At 35.5% G+C, this 20,879-nt stretch overlaps 1 protein-coding gene across 3 annotated transcripts in view; it reads right to left on the bottom strand.

Moving 5' to 3' along the window:
- PXDN (peroxidasin) overlaps positions 1 to 20,879 on the bottom strand; it is a 102,108-nt gene that overhangs the window by 64,587 nt on the left and 16,642 nt on the right. For all 3 annotated transcript variants that reach the window (XR_012041340.1, XR_012041339.1, XM_072855111.1), the window contains exons 2-4: positions 8,744 to 8,815; positions 7,052 to 7,123; positions 248 to 319 (exon numbers count right to left, since the gene is read on the bottom strand). Coding sequence is in view for 1 of the 3 variants with exons in the window: in XM_072855111.1 (XP_072711212.1) it covers positions 248 to 319; positions 7,052 to 7,123; positions 8,744 to 8,815 (216 nt within the window). In the remaining 2 variants the exon portion in view is untranslated. The remainder of the gene's footprint in view (positions 1 to 247; positions 320 to 7,051; positions 7,124 to 8,743; positions 8,816 to 20,879) is intronic.

The following is a 20,879-nucleotide window of genomic DNA, read 5'->3' as shown; positions in this document are numbered from 1 at the left end:
CTGTGTAACAATGTATAGGGACATCGGGAATGCAAATCACAAATAAAAGACAAACACAGAAATGAGGAATTTGACACAGAGATCGATTTTGTTTTTCCACATGCAAATGATTATGGGGCTCTCTGCCTAACAACCCAGGGAGTGCAGACATGCAGAGCATGCAGGCAGGATGTACGGATCAAGGCGTGCACTTTTCCTCTGCAGGGGAACCATGGAGATGACAGCACAGAAGAGAAAAGGCACTTACAGTTGTTCTAGAGAGGCAAGTCCTTTAAATGCTTGCCTGTCAATTGACTGGATTTCATTCTTGTACAAATAGCTGAAACAAGAAACAATCAGTAATATTAGTACACAAACAAGAGCTACATGAAGGTGGAAAAGAAGAATTAAGTTGACACATGAAGACAGTTTTTCAACTACATATTAGAAAAAAAATACAAAACAAAAACTAAACACATACACATAAAAATACTTTGTCATTGAGATTTCATCCCAAATGTTCACCAGGAAAGACAAAAGTCTGGGGCCTTGTAGGCCCTGAGGCTGTCACCCGGATGGTTTGGGCTTCCCAGTGCTCACTGTTATTACTTACTGTTTCTTTGCCCCTCAGTTTCTGGATGGGCTTGCCAAAAGTCAAAATAAATTCAACTTAATGGGATAGAATTGCATCAGAAGTGCCTTTACCAGAGCACACCGGGATGCCATTGGCCTCTTACTTTCTTTAAAATATCTCATCTGGATACTGGTACAAATATTCAAATTATAACGGAATTAATCTTTTCACTGGACTTGGAGAACAAACAGTGAGAATTTCTGTAACTCCGCCTGTGTCACCTTTTGAATATTTACAAAAAAATTACACGTTAGAATATTGGTATTGCATCCATAAAACAGCATTGTATATTTATCACTGTGTAGAAGATGGACATTAGGTCCCCATTGATACTCTATAATATAAACACAATAAACATATGCAGAGTACCAGTATGTTCACATGTACTGTCTATACCTTTTCTACAGAATAAAAATAAATCAGGATGGATCAGTGTATGTGCTCATGTTCATCATGCTTTTAACAGTAAGGATGGTTTAGTGAGAGGGTGTTGGCGAAAAATCACACAGTTTAGGTGATGACTGCAGTTTCTGCATGGAGGCAGCAAATAAAAATACTATTGGGGTTCAGTGACAGTTACTCTCTTTTTGTGTTAGGTTAGGAACAGGTTCGCAGAAAGAACTTTCTCACAATTATTTGACAAACGGTTTGAAACTCAGTTAATCAGGCATGGATTTCTATGAAAAAGAGATGAAGAGACTTTGGACCACAAATGGCTTTATTAGCAGGCATTTTATTAGTAGTGGTTTTGGCTTTTCTATTGTTACAATTTTCGGTAACAGCGGAAATATTGCAAACTTCTTTTGATGCAACAGCTAAAATACTGGCTCTGCTGGAGTTGGTGGCAGTTTTTACACTGACTTGACAAAGGGCAACATTTCACAATAGGCCCTAATAACGAAAAAAGTTGTAGACATCTGATGTTCACCTCATGACAACTTTGGGGGACAATATGGAGTAGTATCTTTCCCTTGAGTCACAATTTAGGAGACTCAGGTGCGCCTAATTAACATAAGACATCCATCTGAACAAAAACCAGAGTTCCTCCAATAAAAGAGTAACTAATAAGCAAAAATTTATGAGGTTTTTTAAATGCTCAAAATTCTGAACAAATTAAACCAGAAAAAAAATACTGTCATGTGAAATGACTGTAGAAACTTTAAAAATAATTTTAAAGAGAGAGAATAGGTGTGCTACACTTATTTTGGATGTGGAATTGGTTTTTATTATATTTGCAAAATATATCATTTCACGGGTATTCAAATATTTGTTTTGACTCAGATTTACCAATTCATTTGAGGATCACAGTCATCACAATTTTGTCTCTCCTTAATTTTCCTCTCTGTGTGATATTAAATTCCTATCTTATTTTCCAGTGAGAATTTTCAATGCACCATTTCTTCTCACTCCTTAGAAAATTTCGACGATTGAACAGCCGAAGTGTTATTTACCTTTCTTAATACACTCCGCTTGGCAGTTTGGAAATTACTCTTATTCCTCTGAGTGCTAAACTTCTGATCAGACCAGTGATCCAGAGTGCACTAAGATGCTTTTAATAGCTGACCTCAGTTAAGTATCTCTTGTGGGTATTTGAAGAATTTTATTCAAGAAGTTTGAATTAATCCCATTAAAAAGAAAAAGTTCAGAATCACTGATGTAACTTGTATTTACTTTCTGTAGACAAAGTAAGGCAGAGTGAAGAACAAGGGTGGGTTAGAGGAAGACCGGGATAATGACTTTGTAGTTTTGCAGACTTTTACCACCATACTGCAGGGAAGGCAGTAGCCTTTCATGTCCACTTTTGGACCTCTTACCAAGCCACTGTGGTAGGACTTCCTTTGGGATTCAACTTTAAACTACAACTTTTTCCATGTTGATCAGAAAACTCTCAAGCTGCAGGACACTCAACTGACCTCAGTCCGTCATGTCCCCACTCCACAGAGAAATCCCAGCAACCCAAGGCTTCAAAAACGTATGTCCTATGACAGATGTGCTAACCACACTTTCATTTAGTTGTGTAAATGTTTCCTTGAGGATATTAACAAAAAGATAAAAAAACATATATTTGCCTAATGAAGAGAGAGATGACAGAATACAAAATACAACTAAGTAGCACTCACAAAAAATATTTATGTCTTTCTAAAATGCTATTGTGCCTAACAAGTGAAACTTTGCAAACACTGCACTAAAAAAAAAAATCTCAAAATTTATCCCAGTCACATTAGCAGAAAACTGATTTAAAGTATAATTAGGGACAAAGTAATTTATCATTTGATTTACCTAAAAGCTCTATTACACAACTGAACCTTTAGACTTTTCCAAAGGATGAATAAACAGTGCATTAAGATGACAAGGGATATATCCTATTAAGAAGGTTTGACAGATCCCCTATGAGGATCGTTTTTTGGTTTTATGGACTGTATTACAAGTCATGTGATTTAAGGAAAGCAAGATGCAGATATATTTGTTTGGAACAAGAGGAAAAAAAAATGTTCAAAGTAATGGCAGTATCAGGCAGTGTAGAGTAAAATCTGTCAAGTAAATAAATACAGTAAAGAGAGATTTATATAGAAACATAAAAGAGACAGTTGGTGGAACCAGCAACATGAATTGCAAAGAAATGAGATCCGTAATCACAGGAGGTATTCAAAGGAAAAAGTAACATGACCATGACAGCAACAGTGGCAAAAGGCACAGAAGGAAATGTGACCTAATCCCATTTCTGGAAAGGTAAGGTGAGCAGCTCTGCACTTTGGCAAACCTACAAAGTATCTTCTACCACTATTACTTCATTCATCAAATGCAAAACAGATCTTGCATGTTCCCTTTTAGTATTTCCGGAACTGATACATTTCATACAGTCTTAATTGCCATTTATCATTTGCTTATCGCACTGTTGCCATGTGTGATTCCTCATCTCTCAATTTCTTACTGAGTGAACATATCTCAGTGTTGTTGCCAAAGTAATTTTCATTCTCCGTTTTTTTTTCCTTCATTTCCTTCACACTCTCTTCTAGTTTACTGCTCTGTAAATATCAAGGACCTTCTCTTTATCTGGAAAGCTCTTTGTAATCACTAATCTGTATTTTATATTTTTCCGTATCTCCTCCCTAAATTCTTTCTTTTTATCCTAACCTCATTTTTTCCACTGCTGATTCCAAATCTTCTAATATCCTACATGTTAAAACTGTAATATGTCTCTACCTTCAGTTCCCAATTATCTTCTGTCTTGGAGAATAAACTGTTGACTTTCAGGATCAGGAAGGATTATCTTACCAAGTTTCCACAAATCTGCTTGCATCTATATTATAAGGTTGGGAAGCTTTTCTTTCTCATATTTCTGTACTATCGTCTCTAGTCAGTAAACCGAGTAACTCACAGGAAGTCAATTAAATATATTCAGCGTACCATAGACATCATGTATACATATACATATACATCTTGTATCAGGAGCAACAAATTACAAACAAGCTACCAATTATTTTGCTCATACGAAGACAACTTTTTAAGTTTATTTTAGACAGGACTGTTTACATTATCCTTTGCAGAAGGGGGAACAGAAGACCAAAAAAAGTATACAGAATCACTGAAGTGCAGAAAGAAACTATATTATGGATAGGGTCTAAGCTACTAATGCCTGTTTGATCCTTATTAAAGAACCATATAGCCAGCACTAAGGTATATGAAATAAGACAGACAGAAAGGCAGAAAGAAAAAGTATCCTCTTGGTTTCATCACAAAACAATAATAATGACATCTATTTCTTTCCAACTTTTAGTATATGAATTCAAAGACAAATTATTACCACAAACAGCACAGTAAGATCATGCAGAACTGTTTACAGAACTGTCAAAATTTCAATTACATAAAGAACAAAACAAATAATCCTAAAAAATAACATTCAAAAATCATATGTGCATAATTTTATTTTTATAATGTAAGAACCAACTTTTACAATGATTAATATTTTTAATGCACAGAAAATTGAGAAAACATTATTACTCTGTCAAAATTTGTTCTCCAGACAGACAATTCTGAAAACATATATACCTCATAAAACTCTAAGCTCAATTTCAGAAACAAACAGTACAAAGAAGCATTTGAAAATCTCAGGGCTTCTTTGAGACTTGCTAGAAAAAGTTTTGTCTAAAAGACCAAAAACTGCAGTACAGATATAGGCATGAGCCTTTATGTCTATCTCTCAGACATTGTTGGGTTTTTTTAAAATACTGTATTATGTTTTATACTTACATATTTTATATATAACTATATATTTACAAGTATTTTATACATACTTATATAATTATATTTACTAATAGTTATATATTTTTATATTTATCTATTTAGTTATGAAAAATATTTATTTATAAAATAGTATATATAAAAAGTTACATGCTTATATATTTTATATTTTTATATATTTCTCTAAATCAAAGCCACTGAGAAATTATAGGTTTTCTAAAATTACTCAGTGAATTATATATTTTCAGAACCATCTGCAATCCAGTACTTCAGTGCTCATAAGAACACGAATAACATAATGGACTAATTATCTCATTTTATGAAACAGGACAATGCAAGTTAGGTTGGCAAATATCCATAGGATCCTAACCATTCAAAGCCTCAAATATTCCAGACGATTTGGCTATATAATATTAAATTCTGAACAATATTTTTTTACTTTTAATAAATAATACAGTTTCCATCCCCCTAATTTCTACTTCAGTTCATCCTATTGGGAAAAAGTAGTCCATTTTGTTTCCTTTGTTGCATAGAATACACTTAGCATATACTTACTCAGCTAACATTTTCACAGCTGAACTGTATTTATTTGGTACATTTCAGCCTTCTGTATTGAAATCTGACCAGTACCAGCATTCTTCTAACTTTAAGACTGTGCATTTTAAGGCTAAATATTTATATCACAGTCATTGAAACAAGCAAAAAGATCTTTAATTTTATTTTAGCAAAACAGGGGATGGCTTTAAAGAAGAGCTCTCTACGGTTAAATGAACTACCACATTGAACTTTATATTCAAATTTTCCAGGGAACAAGAGGAAAAAGAACTTCTTCTCAGCAATACAGATATAAACATTACTACATGTATATGAAAACAAACAAATCATAGTTCAGTTATCTCTTTTAATTCTTCTACTGAAGGGAATAGAGTGCATAGTTGAGTTTTATCTCAGGTTTACTACAGCTAGGCAAAGGCAAGCATGTGAAAATAAAGAACTAACAAGAACCAAGTAGCATTTCTGCACAGTTGCTGACTACGGAAAGAAGCTTAGCCATCCTGAATTAGTAGACTTTACATACGGCACTACCAGATCCACCATACAGACACATCTTGTAACAAATACAATCATCATAGATTTCAATAATTCATTGGGCATAGTCTGTTCAGTATTCTTTTTCCTCCAGTTGTGTATAGTTTAAACAATTTTATTACTGAAAGACAATACACATAAAAATGAGACCATGAAATGTAATCAAACACAGTGTGGAAAAGCCGGTAATGTGTCTGCACGTGATTTTTATTTTCCTCCCTTCTCCCACCTCCTCAGAGCTATTTAGGCTGCATTCTTGAAAAGTAGGTGGAAAATTAAGTTTCTGTATTGTTTCCAAAACAATGAAATCTCAAAGTGACCATTTTTTTCTGTATAGCACTCAAGGAATGATCAATACACCAAGATAACAGAGTGAAACTTTTCTATGTGACACTACACAAGGTGGACTCCAGAGACTAGAGCTGAGAATCCATGACAACTTAAGCCTTTTTTGCAGATAAAAATAACAATTTTTGATGCTTTTTGTTTATTTGGATAATTAATACACTTGGTATGGTTGTTCAAAATGGGAGGAGTTGTTCTTAAAATATACAGGTTGCCTGAAGACACAGACCTTACAGCCAATCCTATAGGTACTTTTTTATTTTGTGTTTGACTAGATTTTTCTCTTATGAATTTATACTGCATCCAGTGAACAATTTAGGACTAGTTAAAAAGCTTATATAGTTACAAGCTTCTGTAAACACAAATCTTGGACGAGCTGCTTTTAAATCACTTTTCAAAACTTAAAAAGTACTTGTATGAAGATTTCAGGGAACCTTTAAAGATGTGACCTCCTAAACCTTTAAACAGATCCCTTTTTAAATTATCTTTTAAGTTGCATATAGTAAACAGTAACTGATAAGTCCTTTAAAATCTCCTACCTACACATATCACTGTCTTATATTAGCAAATCTCAAAGCATCTACTTATAGAAACAAAGATTCACAGTTGCTCCCACCCCATAAATTCATTTCACAGATTTTCAAATCAGTTTATCTCCTGAGATAGTGTGTCAGATTAAAACACAATCTCAGATTAAAACACTTTCCCATTGAAGAAATTCAATTACATACTGATGCAAAAAATTGCATTCATTTAACTTACAGATATTTCAGATTTTCAAGGTCTTCAAATGTCCCACTAGGTATTCTTTTAATTTGATTGTTGTTTAGAAGCCTATAAAGAGAAATAAACAGCTGTTTATTTTAACATACACAAACAGTAGGGAAAAAATGAAAATGTGTAACAGCACGTGTAAACATAGTATTAAAAGAAAAACTTAAAAAAATAACAAAACAAAAAGCTTCTCCCTTAACAGTAACTGTTAGAAGAAAAAAAGTGACATGCTTACAGCTGCTCAGTCACTACTTTGCAGGAGAAAACTAAAAAAATTAGGCAGAAATAAAAAATTTAAAAAATCTAAAAACCTAAATTATGTGGCTTTTTGTGAGTATCCAAGATGAAGATGAAGCAAAAAGAAATCCTGGTCCCAAGTCAACACAGAGGGTTGAAATTGATAAAATTGACTTTAACAAAGATTTGTCATTAACAGGTGCATTGAAGTGACTTTTCCTAGAGGTTTCTTAGTGATATCCTGTGTACTGGGCCCTTTTCATCATAAAGAAACACAACTGTCTGTATTCACAGATTTGTACTCATCTCTCATGCAGTGGTTTTATTAAGAGAAGGGAATCCAAACTTAATGAATCCTGTCTTTATTCAGGACTTGTGAATCTCAGATCAGTGATCTGAACAGTTAAAACTTGAGGCTGGATATCTGACAGAAATTGTAATTCAAAACTGGGGATCAACTGCAAACAGAGGTATGACCAAAGGTGACTAGGTGTTGGGATAGCTAGTAAAAACATCTTGGTAGCACAGATTTGGACAATATATTTTTGGGGGAAAGTCCTATCATTTCTTCTGGTGCGAATATACAGTACAAGATGTTTCAATAAATTTTTTGTTATGTGCTTGCAGGATAAATAGATAGTAACAATCCAAAGCTCACTGATATCACTGTATTCTATTTCAGTTCACGCACTACTTGTGTTCTAGAAAACAGTCAAATTTGCAGTCATAAATTATGTACATTTAAAAGTAAGAACAACTGTCCATCTTGCTCATGTCTGCTAATATTGTAGAGAAGAGAAACATGCATGCATCTGTTCAAAAGTGATGTCTGAAGGAATGACAAAGGAGATACTAAGTTAAATCTATAATACACATACTATTGGCATTATGGGTTTGTAAAAAGTCTTTTAGAAAACATGGTCTTCTCTTTACAAATGCATATGGTAACAGAGACCTCTGTAAAAGGAAGCTCAGTAGGAACAAAACCTTCCAACTTCTGGCAGTTCTGGTGAGCACATTAGAATAGGAAAGTTCAAAACATTAGAGTTTGTCAAATATTTTGTAACTGCAACACATTTGCACATCTGAGCCTTTGAACAGCTTTGTTGTAACTCCATGATTTATTATGTGATATTCCACCAAAGTAATTCAGCACAATTTGGAAAAAATTATATAGGAAAGGTCTGTATTTTTCAGAATGTTAATAAAGAATTTTAATAAAACATTAGGACGTAAATAATTTCCTTTTTTATTTTAATAGACATATACCTGGTTTTGCTTTCAAATACTTTGGGCCTAAACCTCTCTCTCTCACCTGTGTAAATACTACAGCTGAAATTTGTGAGAGTACTTACCTGTGAAAAGCAAGCAAATTTGGCACATTATCAAATTAATCACATTAATCAAAAGAGGAAAGGGCCTCAGGATTGAAAAAGAACTTACAGTGTGTTCAGGTTTTTGAGCCGTCTAAACTCTCCAGGCTGGATTTCTTTAATCCTATTAAATCTTAGGTCTCTGTAGAATAAAGAAAAAGAAACATGTTATACAAAAATCTACATATTTTTTCATATGAAAAACTGAACTAAGTGTGAGTCTTTTGTAACCACCATGACCAGCCTCTGTCCATAAACTATAGCTTTTGACCAAAGGGGAAGGCAAACAAATTCAAACACTGTTTGACAAGTTTAAGCAGAGGATTGACCAAATCCAGCCTCAGCAGTCAATGCTGAAGGTTGTACCTAAACTGAACACGTGGTCATGAAGGATGTCCTCTTCCACAGTGCAGCATCTTGTAACGGGATGTTAAATGGTATTTCACGAAATTGAACCGTCTTTGTATTTTAAAAGTTGCTTGTAAACAATACAGTGAAACAGATACAGAAAAACTGGGATCAGAAAAAAGCTCAGGAAAAAAGAGACAGCTTTCAAGACTTTTAAGCTACTCCATTCTTCTGTTTTGGGTCAGGAGGCTTAAGTGCTTTATGTTGGCCTGGTTTTAAAACCTGTAAATCCAGCTGCAGGAAGCTATTGATTTTCTCATTTCATTTTATTTTCTCTTACTTTTTGATATGTTTTTACCATCTTCAGCTTTTTGTTATATCCACAGCTTAATGAGAACTTCTCCAAGAAGAGGGAAACTGATTTCTCAAGCAAGGTGCTGCAGAGCGAGCAGGGACAAGGGAGCGAGGTGGCAGCGGGGCGCGGACGTGGGGAAACACCACGGCTGTGCCAGTCTCACACCTCTCTCCTGCTGAAAGAAGTGGTAGCATTTTCCAACTCTGCCCATCTCCTTTCCTTCCCTGGCTCCAAGTCGCACTGTCTTGCTGCTTGCTCACGCTGGCTTTTGTATTCTCAGCGGCTCAGAAACTGATTTAACCAACTCGTCTGGACTAGCAATAAACCCATGCAAAAATCCCCAGGAAATAATTTTCTGCCTGATTAGCAAACTGAATGGGCTTCCTGGGAGGCCACACAGGTGAGAGAGGGACTGTGAGGAAAAAGCGGGACCAGGGGAAAGGAAGGAGGGCGGCAGGTCTGTCCTCTTCCCTAGCAGCAGACCAAGGATATCAGGACCTTTTAGCCTCTGGCAAGCGAACAGAAGGGAACCAAACAGAAAGGAAGTAAAATCTGAAAGACTGTGATCACACTTACTGCACTGTCCTTCCTAGAACACACACTTATCAATTGCTTTCAAAAAGTAGGACATAAACCTGTCATAACTTCAATCTTAGCACCAAACCCCATCCTAATTAAAACATAAATATGCACTGTGTTTTAACAGGTAATATGTTATCAAGAAGTCTCTCTGGAATTTGGGATTTAGTCAAAGGAAATACAGAAAAGCAGACAAAAAGTCAGCTGCATACAAATCCCATATAACCCCACTGGCTGAGGTTGTCGGTAATGGGGGGTATATGTGCCTGAAGCCTTTTGCGAAGTACATACTTAAGCATCATTCCTCATGAATCAGCCCATCAGGGCTTATTCAGCTCTGGAATAATGGCCTCAGAAGGACTTTTTCTACGTAAGTGTTTTAGGATGTGGCCTACTGTTCATTGTAAGGAAAGGATTAGACATGTGGTTTTGTTTGCATTACACTCCACCAAAATATTTGATCAGTGATCGGAATAAATGAGGGATGCAAACTGCTATCCCTTATTTAGATGTGTAGTTAAACTGCCTGTAGATATGCAGGACAGCCCCCTTACTCAACTCCCAGCTCAAGTGAGGATTTCCAGATTTAGAAGCACAAATTGTCATAGCTTGAATTTGTTCTTTACAACAGCACCTTCTTTAGTTATAGCTAGACAGCGTTACGTTTTGTTTGTCACTCACACAAGAAATACTCACTTATCACACATGAAACACACATGTCCCGGATGAGAAGGAGATGCTGCCTGTAAGTCACTGAATCTCAGGTGCTGAGATTTTCTAAACAAGCATTGAATGTTGTAGTGTGCGCTGAGAGAAGATACAGCAGATCCCTCTGTAAGCATCACTGGACGTGACATTCCACTTTACTGAGAGCTTTGTCTAGATTATCTGAAAGTTTATTGTGTTTCAAGGAAGCATTTTGCTTTTTATTAAAATAATCAAAAGTGCAAAAATCAAATATTCATGAATGGAGTATTGAAAACTGAGTATTTTTCAAAAGCCTCAAAATACTATTACAACTAGCAATATTTAGCTCCTAAACAACACAGGACTTCTCAAATTCATATTTTTTTGAAGTTCCACAATTAAAAATAAGTCTTTACCCAAAGTAGGCATAGACAGAATGCAGAATGTCTTTTTAAATATCAAAGAATATACATTCATCCATATGAAAAGCAAGTCTATTCCCTACAGAGAAGCAAAGCTTATAAATAAGTACATAACTTTCATGAATGCAATGAAAGAGGCAGTCCTCTGAATCTGCATCAAAATGAGCACCCTTTTGATGTGTCAAACCCATTCTGCAGTAACTCACTAGGATAACTAGAGATTAGCAACACCAATCAAAATCATTTATATTATTTTACTATTGCTGCATATAGTGATATTTTATCCCAACTTCTGACACTATTGCCCTTCTCTCATGAAGTTGTTAAGACTAAATAATACATCATGCTTGAAACCCTACCCATTTGTTTTCATTCTGCATAAAGGTATTAAAAAAGAGCCATAATAAAACACAGCGCCCAAATTTTCTCTAGAGCCCAGTGCATTTGGTATCTGTAAGTAAAATGTTTCATAGAAAGCTATGATGACAACAATACATTTTTATAAAGATTAATTATATGTTTTGTTTAAAGTTAGTACTACAACTACATTAAAATTGGAGAAAATACAATGTTAATCTTATCAAAACGTAGGGTTATGATTTTGGTACATTCCTTCAAAGAGAAGCTCTTCCTTCAAAGGAGTAACACTTCTAAGTGTTAACTTGAAGTTTTTTCATTAATTTTGCAGCACAAAACCCCCCAAAATAAAGAGTGAGGCAGATCACAAATGCTGCTCAAAATAAAGAGCACACAACCTCTTTTGTTCTCCAAATTAATATAATTATACTTCATGAAGTATTTCTTGTACATAGAAGATAAAAGTTAAGTCATAACCACTGTAGATTTCTCAAGAAGAAATTCTGTCAAACTGTCTTAATTTCCTTATATAACAGCATAATATGCCAAGTGGATAAAGGAAATAGAGTATACATTGCATACTTTAGTTTAAGGGGTTTGATACAGGCCATTCACATAAACAAACCAGAGAAAAATGGTTTAGAGGAAATCTCTGTAAACCAAGTGTTCAACTGGTAGGCAAAAAGAGGATAAGCAAAGACTAGTTATTGAACTGAAAGGCTGTATCAAGTAGAATTGGGCAGAAATCTGCCATAACTTATTAAATATTTTAAGACAAGGTTGGTAGAAGAAAAAATAAGCTTATGAAGTTTGCAGATGTTGGCAAATGTGGAGTGGCTGCAAATATTCTGGATGATGTTTGAGATTAGAAACAAGCCTGAAGTTATAAATCCCTGATAAATGGAAATAATCAACTGAACAGCAAGGAGACAAGGAAGAACCAGACAGCCACCAGTTCTTTCAAAGCCAATTAAGGTTTCAGTAGATGACGAAAAAATAATTTAAAAAGCCTCAGTCACCACTGCCATACCACTGTAGAAAAAAAAATATTCCATACTAAACAGAAGCACCATTTCACAGGCTTGAAATGTCATCCTCCCATGGTACAGACCCCATGTCCAGCTTATGAGAACTGACTGCATTTCAGGGGACAGAAGAAGAGCTAAGAGCAAAAGTGTAATGCAACCGGAGCACAGGGAAACATGTCCTCGGAGAATGGACATCAGGAATGAGTCTGTGTTAGACTGAAAAATGAGCTCAAGTGAGGCCATTACAATCCAGATCTTCAAAGATATTTTGTGTTGCTGAAATATCATGCAGTTAATCAGCATGATGAGGTTTCTTGTCCCTTTTTTTTCAGACTAGTTCCTGCCCAACCGTGCTGCCACATGACCTTTTACTGACAAAAGCCTGTTCCCTCCCCATTCATTTCTCTTTCACCTTTTTCGTTGTCCCCCATTTTGCTCTTACAAACCGACTGCATCCTGGCCATATGTTGTGCTTCGGGGCTCAGCGAGCCTCACTTCGACTGACTGGCCAGACTACACCAAAAGGTTAAAACAGCAGACTGAGGGAGTCCACCCCAGTTGCTGACTGTCATTTTTCCCCTTCCTAATCTCTAAATAATAAATGAAACAACCAATAAAAAATATGCAAATACCTATGACGATGGCATAGGATTTTAGGGTAGTATAGTTACTTTTGCATAATAATCCAAACCTAAATGTCATGCATTCAGATTTTCAAATAAAAATCTAGTACACCCAACTCCTAATTCACATTGTCTCCTTTATTATGTGTTTCACAGTGAAAACATTTACTCCTTAAAATTATACCTAGACAACATCATAATACTTTTAAGGAAGAGTATGCCACTGCTGCTTTCTTGTATTGAATTCTCTTAGCATGTGGTCCTGTACCTAAGCATCTTCCTTCAGAGCAATTCTGCCTGACCTCTCAGAACACTTTGCTAACAGTGTTATCTCTTAGCTCTCGTTCTCAAACGCATCCACATGTATATACATATGTAAAAAAAGAAGAGTCATTGCAACGAAAATGAACTTTCACTTCTACATAAAGCCCTAAAACTTGTCTTTCTGTCAGTTCACAAAAACATCCTAAATGCTAATGGTTACCACTTTCCTCCTTCTGGCAACCCTCCACAGCTTAACTATTTAAGTTGTAAAAATACACTTCAGCCATATGGACTTCCACAGAAGCTAAGCCCATCACTTTGAAGCATTACATCTCCCCTGAATAACACAAACAAAACAACAATGTCAACAACACCTAGTAAACTGAATACTCTCAGGATTATTCTCCTGGCCTCGCGTCATCTGCTCTGTGCTAAATCACGGAGCGCGACCAGGAAATGCTCGGCAGAGCGCGAGGCTGTGTGGGCCAAGAACGTGCCAGGGAGCACGCTGACAATTTAGCAATTGGACGCCCCTGAGAGTCGCGTTCCAGCGCCTCGGAGTGGTCGGGGTCCCACAGCACCGCGAACAGCCACGGGCCAGGAAGTGTGCCAAGCAGTACGCGGCAAGCGGGGTGCACATACACAGTCACTTAGCGGGCTTGCTATGCACCATTATGTGAACGAGGTTTTAGGTAAATCTGTAAGATCTAGATGTATGGCTTAGAAATAAATACAATATTCATATGCTTTCTTTTCTGTGACAAAGCAAACGAGAGCTGTGCTGCGGACACTTTTTGTCTGGACAAAAATAAATTCTGTTCCTGATAAAATCTTTATTGGAACTAACTGTGTCCATTAGTCTCCCCCCCTTAAACTGCCCATTCCTAACAGTAAACTAGTAATATTTCCAATCTAGCATTGAAAATTAACTTTTAACAATACTTTTATCTAATTAAACACAGTGAAAACTTCTACATATATAAGTATTAAAAAACATTATGCAGCTGTTACTGTCCTGTAAATCCAATGCTCCCGTGGCAGCTCCTGGCACTCCAGAACGCCCTATCTGAAGCTTGCATTGACAGTGCACAGTAATGAAAACCATGGGTTCCTGTTAACACATCCTCCTGGAGCAAGACAATATTTGGGCACATAAATTAATTGCAGGTTTACAAGAAAATATTTTATAAAATAAATAAAGCAATAAGTACTGAAAGGCATTGTAAATGTTTGCAGTATGAACGTCACAAAGGATATACAGCAAACTATACAAGTTTCAAATACATTCAACTTGAACATCAAGCAACTTAAAAGAAAAGTCAATTAAAGAAGCTTCATATCACTCTGTTTGAATTACAGGAATCACTCTTAGAGGAGGAACTGTTTTTCTCAGAACAAACCATGCACTGAAATTAAACCTGAAAATTTTTAATAAAAAATACAGTAAGTACAGTTTTCGTTTATTCTTTTGTTTTCTAATTATTGCAAAACAACAAATGGGGAGGAGAGTTAAGGCTTTACATTTCATTACTTTTATAAAAGATTAGACTTGGTGTACTTTAATGATCTTGCTTCCGGTTCCTTTTTGCATGTGTTCAACTTGTAAAGATTCTGTTGTTCCAGCAAACTGAGAATAATAATGAACTGTTCTAAATAAAACTGATTAAAAGTAGAGCTGCCAAGAAAACATTGTGTATTCCTGTCATGCACCTCAAAAGGTGGCAGCCTGCAGATTGTTGCGGATATTCAATGCAAAAACAAGTAACCCCCAGTCACTGATGATAACCTATCGGCTGCCAAGTAATAAGCACTCACAGATCAGCAGCAAATACAAAAGTGCAAATGGGCAAATTCTTGATGAAGAATCGCAGGAGCAGCAGTGTGAAGGAGGACACCTCTTCTCCTCTGCTTGTTCCACCCCAGCCATGGGTACCCTAACAGCTTCACCAGGCCTGGGGGATTTCCCTGAGATCCCTTCATTGCTATAGAGAGAACATAGGAAATAGCTTTCCATTTTTTCAATTTTAATTTGTGTCAGAAAAATTTATCATGGCACAAAACCATTATATTAAAGATCTTTACTAAAAAAAGGAAAAGCAAAAAATAACATCTTAAACTACTGCTTCATTCATAGCCATCACTCACTCTATATATACATGTGACTAGCCAATTCTAACACAGACATAGAAACACTGTATAATGTGATGATTTACTTAAAAACATTTATCTTGCGACATAATGTACGTATGCAAAGCACCATCAGGGCATTAGCAAATAACTCTACATGTCGCACTCACATTGGACAGAAATGCTGCAATTACAAAGATTTCAAATCTAGTACCTCAACTACAAGTATTCTTGACATTTTTAAAGGTTATACAGTTTTTTGCTATATACAGTCTTCTATGGATTAATTATAGTGCACTTAAACCTGAATGCAAAAGCTTTCAGAACATTAAATTAAGTATTTCATAAGAGCAAAGACAGCTGAAAACATTCAGAACTTTGGTTATCCATCTCCCATCTTCCTGGCTACAGGATGGAAATGAAAGCAAAAATAAAACTGAAGGCTCATTTGCTAGGGTATAACATTAAGATTTACAAAATACAACATGAGGAAATCGTTTCCAACTTTAACCGCTAGAATCACCAACATACCTCCCAAATAATGATATGTGAAAAATCTTAGACTAAAGTAAGGGAGATAACTCAGTTTGCTTTGGACACTTTTTGTTCTATTATTAAAAACTGCTTGAGAGGAGAACTCTATATGGAAATGAAAAATTTTAGGCACAGTGTGTAATTCCATCTTCTGTTTATAGCCCTCCTGATTATGATAAAGGTCAATGCAAAAATAGGCTATCAATTCTATTTCCCTCTCAGATTAAATAACAAACTTTAAATAATACATTTATTTGTTACTTTTTTTACTGTTGAGGCTGAGGAGGACAAGTAGCTAGTCTAACCAAGTATTCATTGCTTGTACTAACCCCAAATAATTCTGTGACATGAGACTACGTCTTCTTACTACTTTTTGGGAATATCTGCTGTTCCACACCACCTATACTTCCAAACTTTAGAAGATCCCTTTAATCATTTGGTAATCTCCCAGCATTTGTCATAACTTTTTCTTGTCCAAAAATGAAAATATTCTGTTACTTTGCTTAATAATGTTAGATGTAATCAACAGAACAAAGCAAACACTGTGTTACACTTATTAAATTTGCTCTGGAGGACTGTTTTCCAGTGTACTGCTCTCAGATAGATTATAAATCACATTCATACATTCACGTAAACACTACATGAAAATCAGATTCAGTGAAACAAAAACCAAAAAGAATTTAAAAAAAAGTAGGACTGCCAAGTTTCTCCAAAAACAGTTATCTATCAAGACAGAATAAAGCCAAGGCATCAGATTTACCATTGGCAAAATAAAACAATGCATTTAAACTCAAGTTTAGAAGATCTGCTTTTGTATTAGCCCATCATATTGAAAGCATCTGATTTCATACTTCAAGATGAAAATATTTGTGCAACTTTTAGCTTTGGACACGAAAAAGGCAACGTGGATGCAATCAACATAGTTGTATGATACACTGATGTTTGAAATATGATGTTGACACATTAATGACTTCTATTGTCAATCTTCATTAAAACGAAAAATACTGAAACATTTGCCAATGAAATCACATCTTGATCTTTTATTAGCAGTGAAGGTAAGTATCTCATTACCTTGTTTCAAGGGTTAACCAGTACTTCAGCATTGGATGAACTTAAATTCACAGATATTTCCTCAGAAAAGCAAAAACACCACAGCAGCAAAATGGAAATATCTGAAAGGATACTACTGTCTTAAGTCTCTTAAAAACTACTAAGTGTGGACCATAAAAGAACAAGCCCAACCCCCTGCCCCAAAGGTAGACACTTTTAAAAGCTCCAGTGAAAACTATTTAAAGCTAAAACTCTTCCTCTATATGTGATTGTAAACTGTATGGTAATATAATCTTTATGACTTAAATTTGACAAATTAAAAGGAGGCAGTGGCTTTGGCGTGGTAAGAATCAACAGGAATAATGCAAACTACTTTCAAAGGATGGACTTCTCATCGTTATAACTGCTCTGATACTGAGAGATATAAAAACTCTGAAAAAGATGTAGATGTGAAAGACAATGTAGTCTCTTATTAATTTGTAAGGCTAGTTATGAAATGTGGATTGGCAACAACAAGAAGTGCCAAATCAGAAAAATAACAGTTCCTTCAGCTGCATGATATGTACTGAATCTGGAAAAAAGTGCAAACTAGTTAATCTTCTTTTCCTTTAAAAAAAGAGGGAGCAATTTAATAGATTCATAGATCTATTAGATTTAACAGGTTAAATTAATAACCTAAGTTAAAGAATGACCAATGTATTTATCATTTGTTTAGCTCTCTTCAGATGTTTTAATAAGGTAGGAATTGTCATAACTGGATCCCTTTGCCATTGGCAAATTCAAAAGAACAAAATAAGAGAAAAACATTAATTTTTTCTAACCATTGAAGATTAATTACTACCCAGCAGAAATAACCTATACCATAAATGCCAAACTACTATGTTTCTCAACACAGAACAAAAGATCTGCAAATGCCAGCAAGACTACATTGCTTATGTCTACTTTATTCTTATTCTTTTTTTATTCAAGGTCATCCCAGCAGGAAATGAAAAACAGCCATCAGCATAGTAAAAACATTCAAACAGAGCAGAGCATGAAAATTGCACAAAAGAGGTTATATAATCAAGTCAGTGCAGTAACTGGATGATGTCAATGGCACTTTAATGCTGCTTTAACTACTGCCCTGTAAAAAAATGTGTCACTTTGTTGAACAAACAAAGAGAAGGCCACCACTTTAAAAAAATAAAACCAAACCCCACTTTCAGCTATAGCACTACTTACAGTAATCCTCACTGCTAGCAGCATAACATTTTCTAGAATACCAGAGGAACCAAGATTTTTTTTTTGCCTGGTTTTAAGATTTAGCCCTAGTGATTCTTTTACAAACAAAATTACATTGTTCTCCTTTTTCTTGGCAATTCATTTTCTGGATGAATTCTTCCCCAGTCTAATTACTAGATACAATATGCGATATTCTCTAATTTACGTTGAGAGATTTTTATTATCTGTACATCAGCGCTCAGCACATAAAATAAAGCCACTGCATTTTTAGATGGGAAATTAAAAGATCACTCTTACATGGTGAGTGGGTATCATAGTCAATAATATTCAGTATACCATAATCTTTGTAACAAAAGTAAATGGTAGGATCACAAAAATATTGAAATCTGTAGAACAGGATGCAGAACATTTGGCAGTACTCACCTTGATATAAAACCATGCTTACGAAAATATAAAGAATGAAATCTGGATGATCTATTAATTATCTAATTAAAATAATACCTGATTTGCACAAATATTTAAGATTTGTTGAAAGGGACTTTAAGTTTATAAGTCTTAAAAAATATATTTATCAGGTACAGCTTTGGTGAATGGAAAGCTTATGACACAGCCTTCTCCAAGAGCTAAGGATTTGTTTTAACTAACAATTATTTTGCCATTAGAGTTGAAAGGAAAACATTTAAATGTGAACTCAATGAAAAGCAATACAGTATTGTCTTACTAAGTCTGTAGATCCCTCTGCTGCCCTTGTTGCCAATTTTTCCAACCAGCTATGCAGTGCCATTAATAGGATTCAAGTGGGATTTGCTGGTTCTAAGTTTTAGGCATGTAGGCTTAATTGTCAAGAATTATACATGGAAATTTTACTCTGGCATGATCATGGCTCTTAGTCTCATGCACCTTCAGAGTCTTCCAAAATCCATCCACTACAGAAATACTGTATTTTGAAATTATAAATTTTATTTTATAATTGTTTCTAATTCTCATGCTATCTTAAAAAACAACAACAACAACAAAAAACCAAAACACACAACCAAAACCCCCTCCTTTTAACAGTATGGGTAGAACTCAAAGAGATGTAATGCTATTTCTGCAGTCTGAAGAAATAACAAGAAAAGGCGAAATCTGTCTTTATTCCTCTCAGGAGGATCTATTTCTAAAACCAAACAATGAAAAGATTGTTGACAGTACAGCCATATGATTCATTACTGATTATTTTTTACAGAAATACCCTTGGGAAAGGGCTGCTTTCTTGTCCTGCATTTGTGCTGTGCCCAATAAAACAGGGCACGATAGCTGTGCATGAGTGCTGTGTTAAAGAGAAGTACATGACAGTTAAGGTCTTGGATCAAGCACAGAGTGAACTGATGGTTGGCACAGTCTGTATTGTAAAGAGCTACTGATACATTGAAATATTTTTAGAGGATTAGCAACAGTTGGAGATGCGACCTCTCTCGGTTTCCTTCTCAATATTTATTGTTTCAACTAAAAAAAAAAGTTTACTTTTCAATTAAAAAAAAAAGTTTCTCCTCTATAGTAGGCTAAAGAAGACACCAAAAAGGGAAGCTGACTAGTTTATGGAATACCATGAACTACTGAAACAAATGAGATAGATAGCAGTTTTGTTTGGTTTTGTAGTTAATAGTCATGTGAATTACTACTGTGAAAAACCCTACAGAAATACTGCTTTCATGCTATAGTCATAAATTAGTCTTCCCCCGCCCCATCTACCATTTTGCAAAATCAATAATGTTTCTGCACTTCTCCATCTCACAGGGATGCTTAAGTGTAAATTCTATATCCATGAAATATTGATATTCTCAGAGGAAAGAACTGAAAGCCAGAAAGAAACATTATCATCCCCTGACCTCCCACAGAGGACAAGTCATACAATGGTAGAGAAGTTCCTGTCTTAAGGCAATTATTGCTGTCAGAGCTGAGCCATCCCTTTGAGAAAAATATAAAACTGTGATTCAAAAGACCATGAATCAAGCAAAACTTAAAGCAAGTTATTCTGGCAGTTAACTATATTCACTGTTAAAAATGGGATAGTCTAACCCTGCATCCAGCTTGAGTGTGTTTATCTTCAGATTCCGTTCACTAGAAGCAAACAGCTGTAAGTGAGGAGTAGCATTGACTGTTTTTCTTAAAATAGGTCCAGAGGAGTTAAGCACTGAAGTTCATACATGAATTTTTTTTTGCAGCAGTTCTTAAAGACTAATTGAAAAAAAAAATCCTAAAACACCAAATATGGGTGGGCAGGAAAATATACTCACAATTCTTTGTAACGAGGATTTTTCTGATTATGTTCTATGGTGGATTAGTTCTTCCTTCCCTGTCAGGAAAACGGATGCAGGTGCAATGCAAGCAAATGAGCATGCATATTCATAAAAGAGAATATGCCCTGATACAGACAAGTCACCTCCATTTTACCAGAGTGCCAGAGGTCAGATTGTTTCTTAAGCCTCCTTCTAGCTCTGACACATCAGCCCCCCTCCCACAGGAGTAACCAGCTGGGTACCCCCCGCACTGGGCGAGTATCAGCGGAGAGCTGAGGGCCATGAGCTCTCAGCAACAGAAGACCCTACAGCCGAAAACAGGGATGTGACTG

Source organism: Ciconia boyciana, chromosome 3 (genome assembly GCF_034638445.1).
Source record: "Ciconia boyciana chromosome 3, ASM3463844v1, whole genome shotgun sequence".
Taxonomy (NCBI): Eukaryota; Metazoa; Chordata; class Aves; order Ciconiiformes; family Ciconiidae; genus Ciconia; species Ciconia boyciana.
This window is presented reverse-complemented; position numbering and strand designations above follow the sequence as displayed.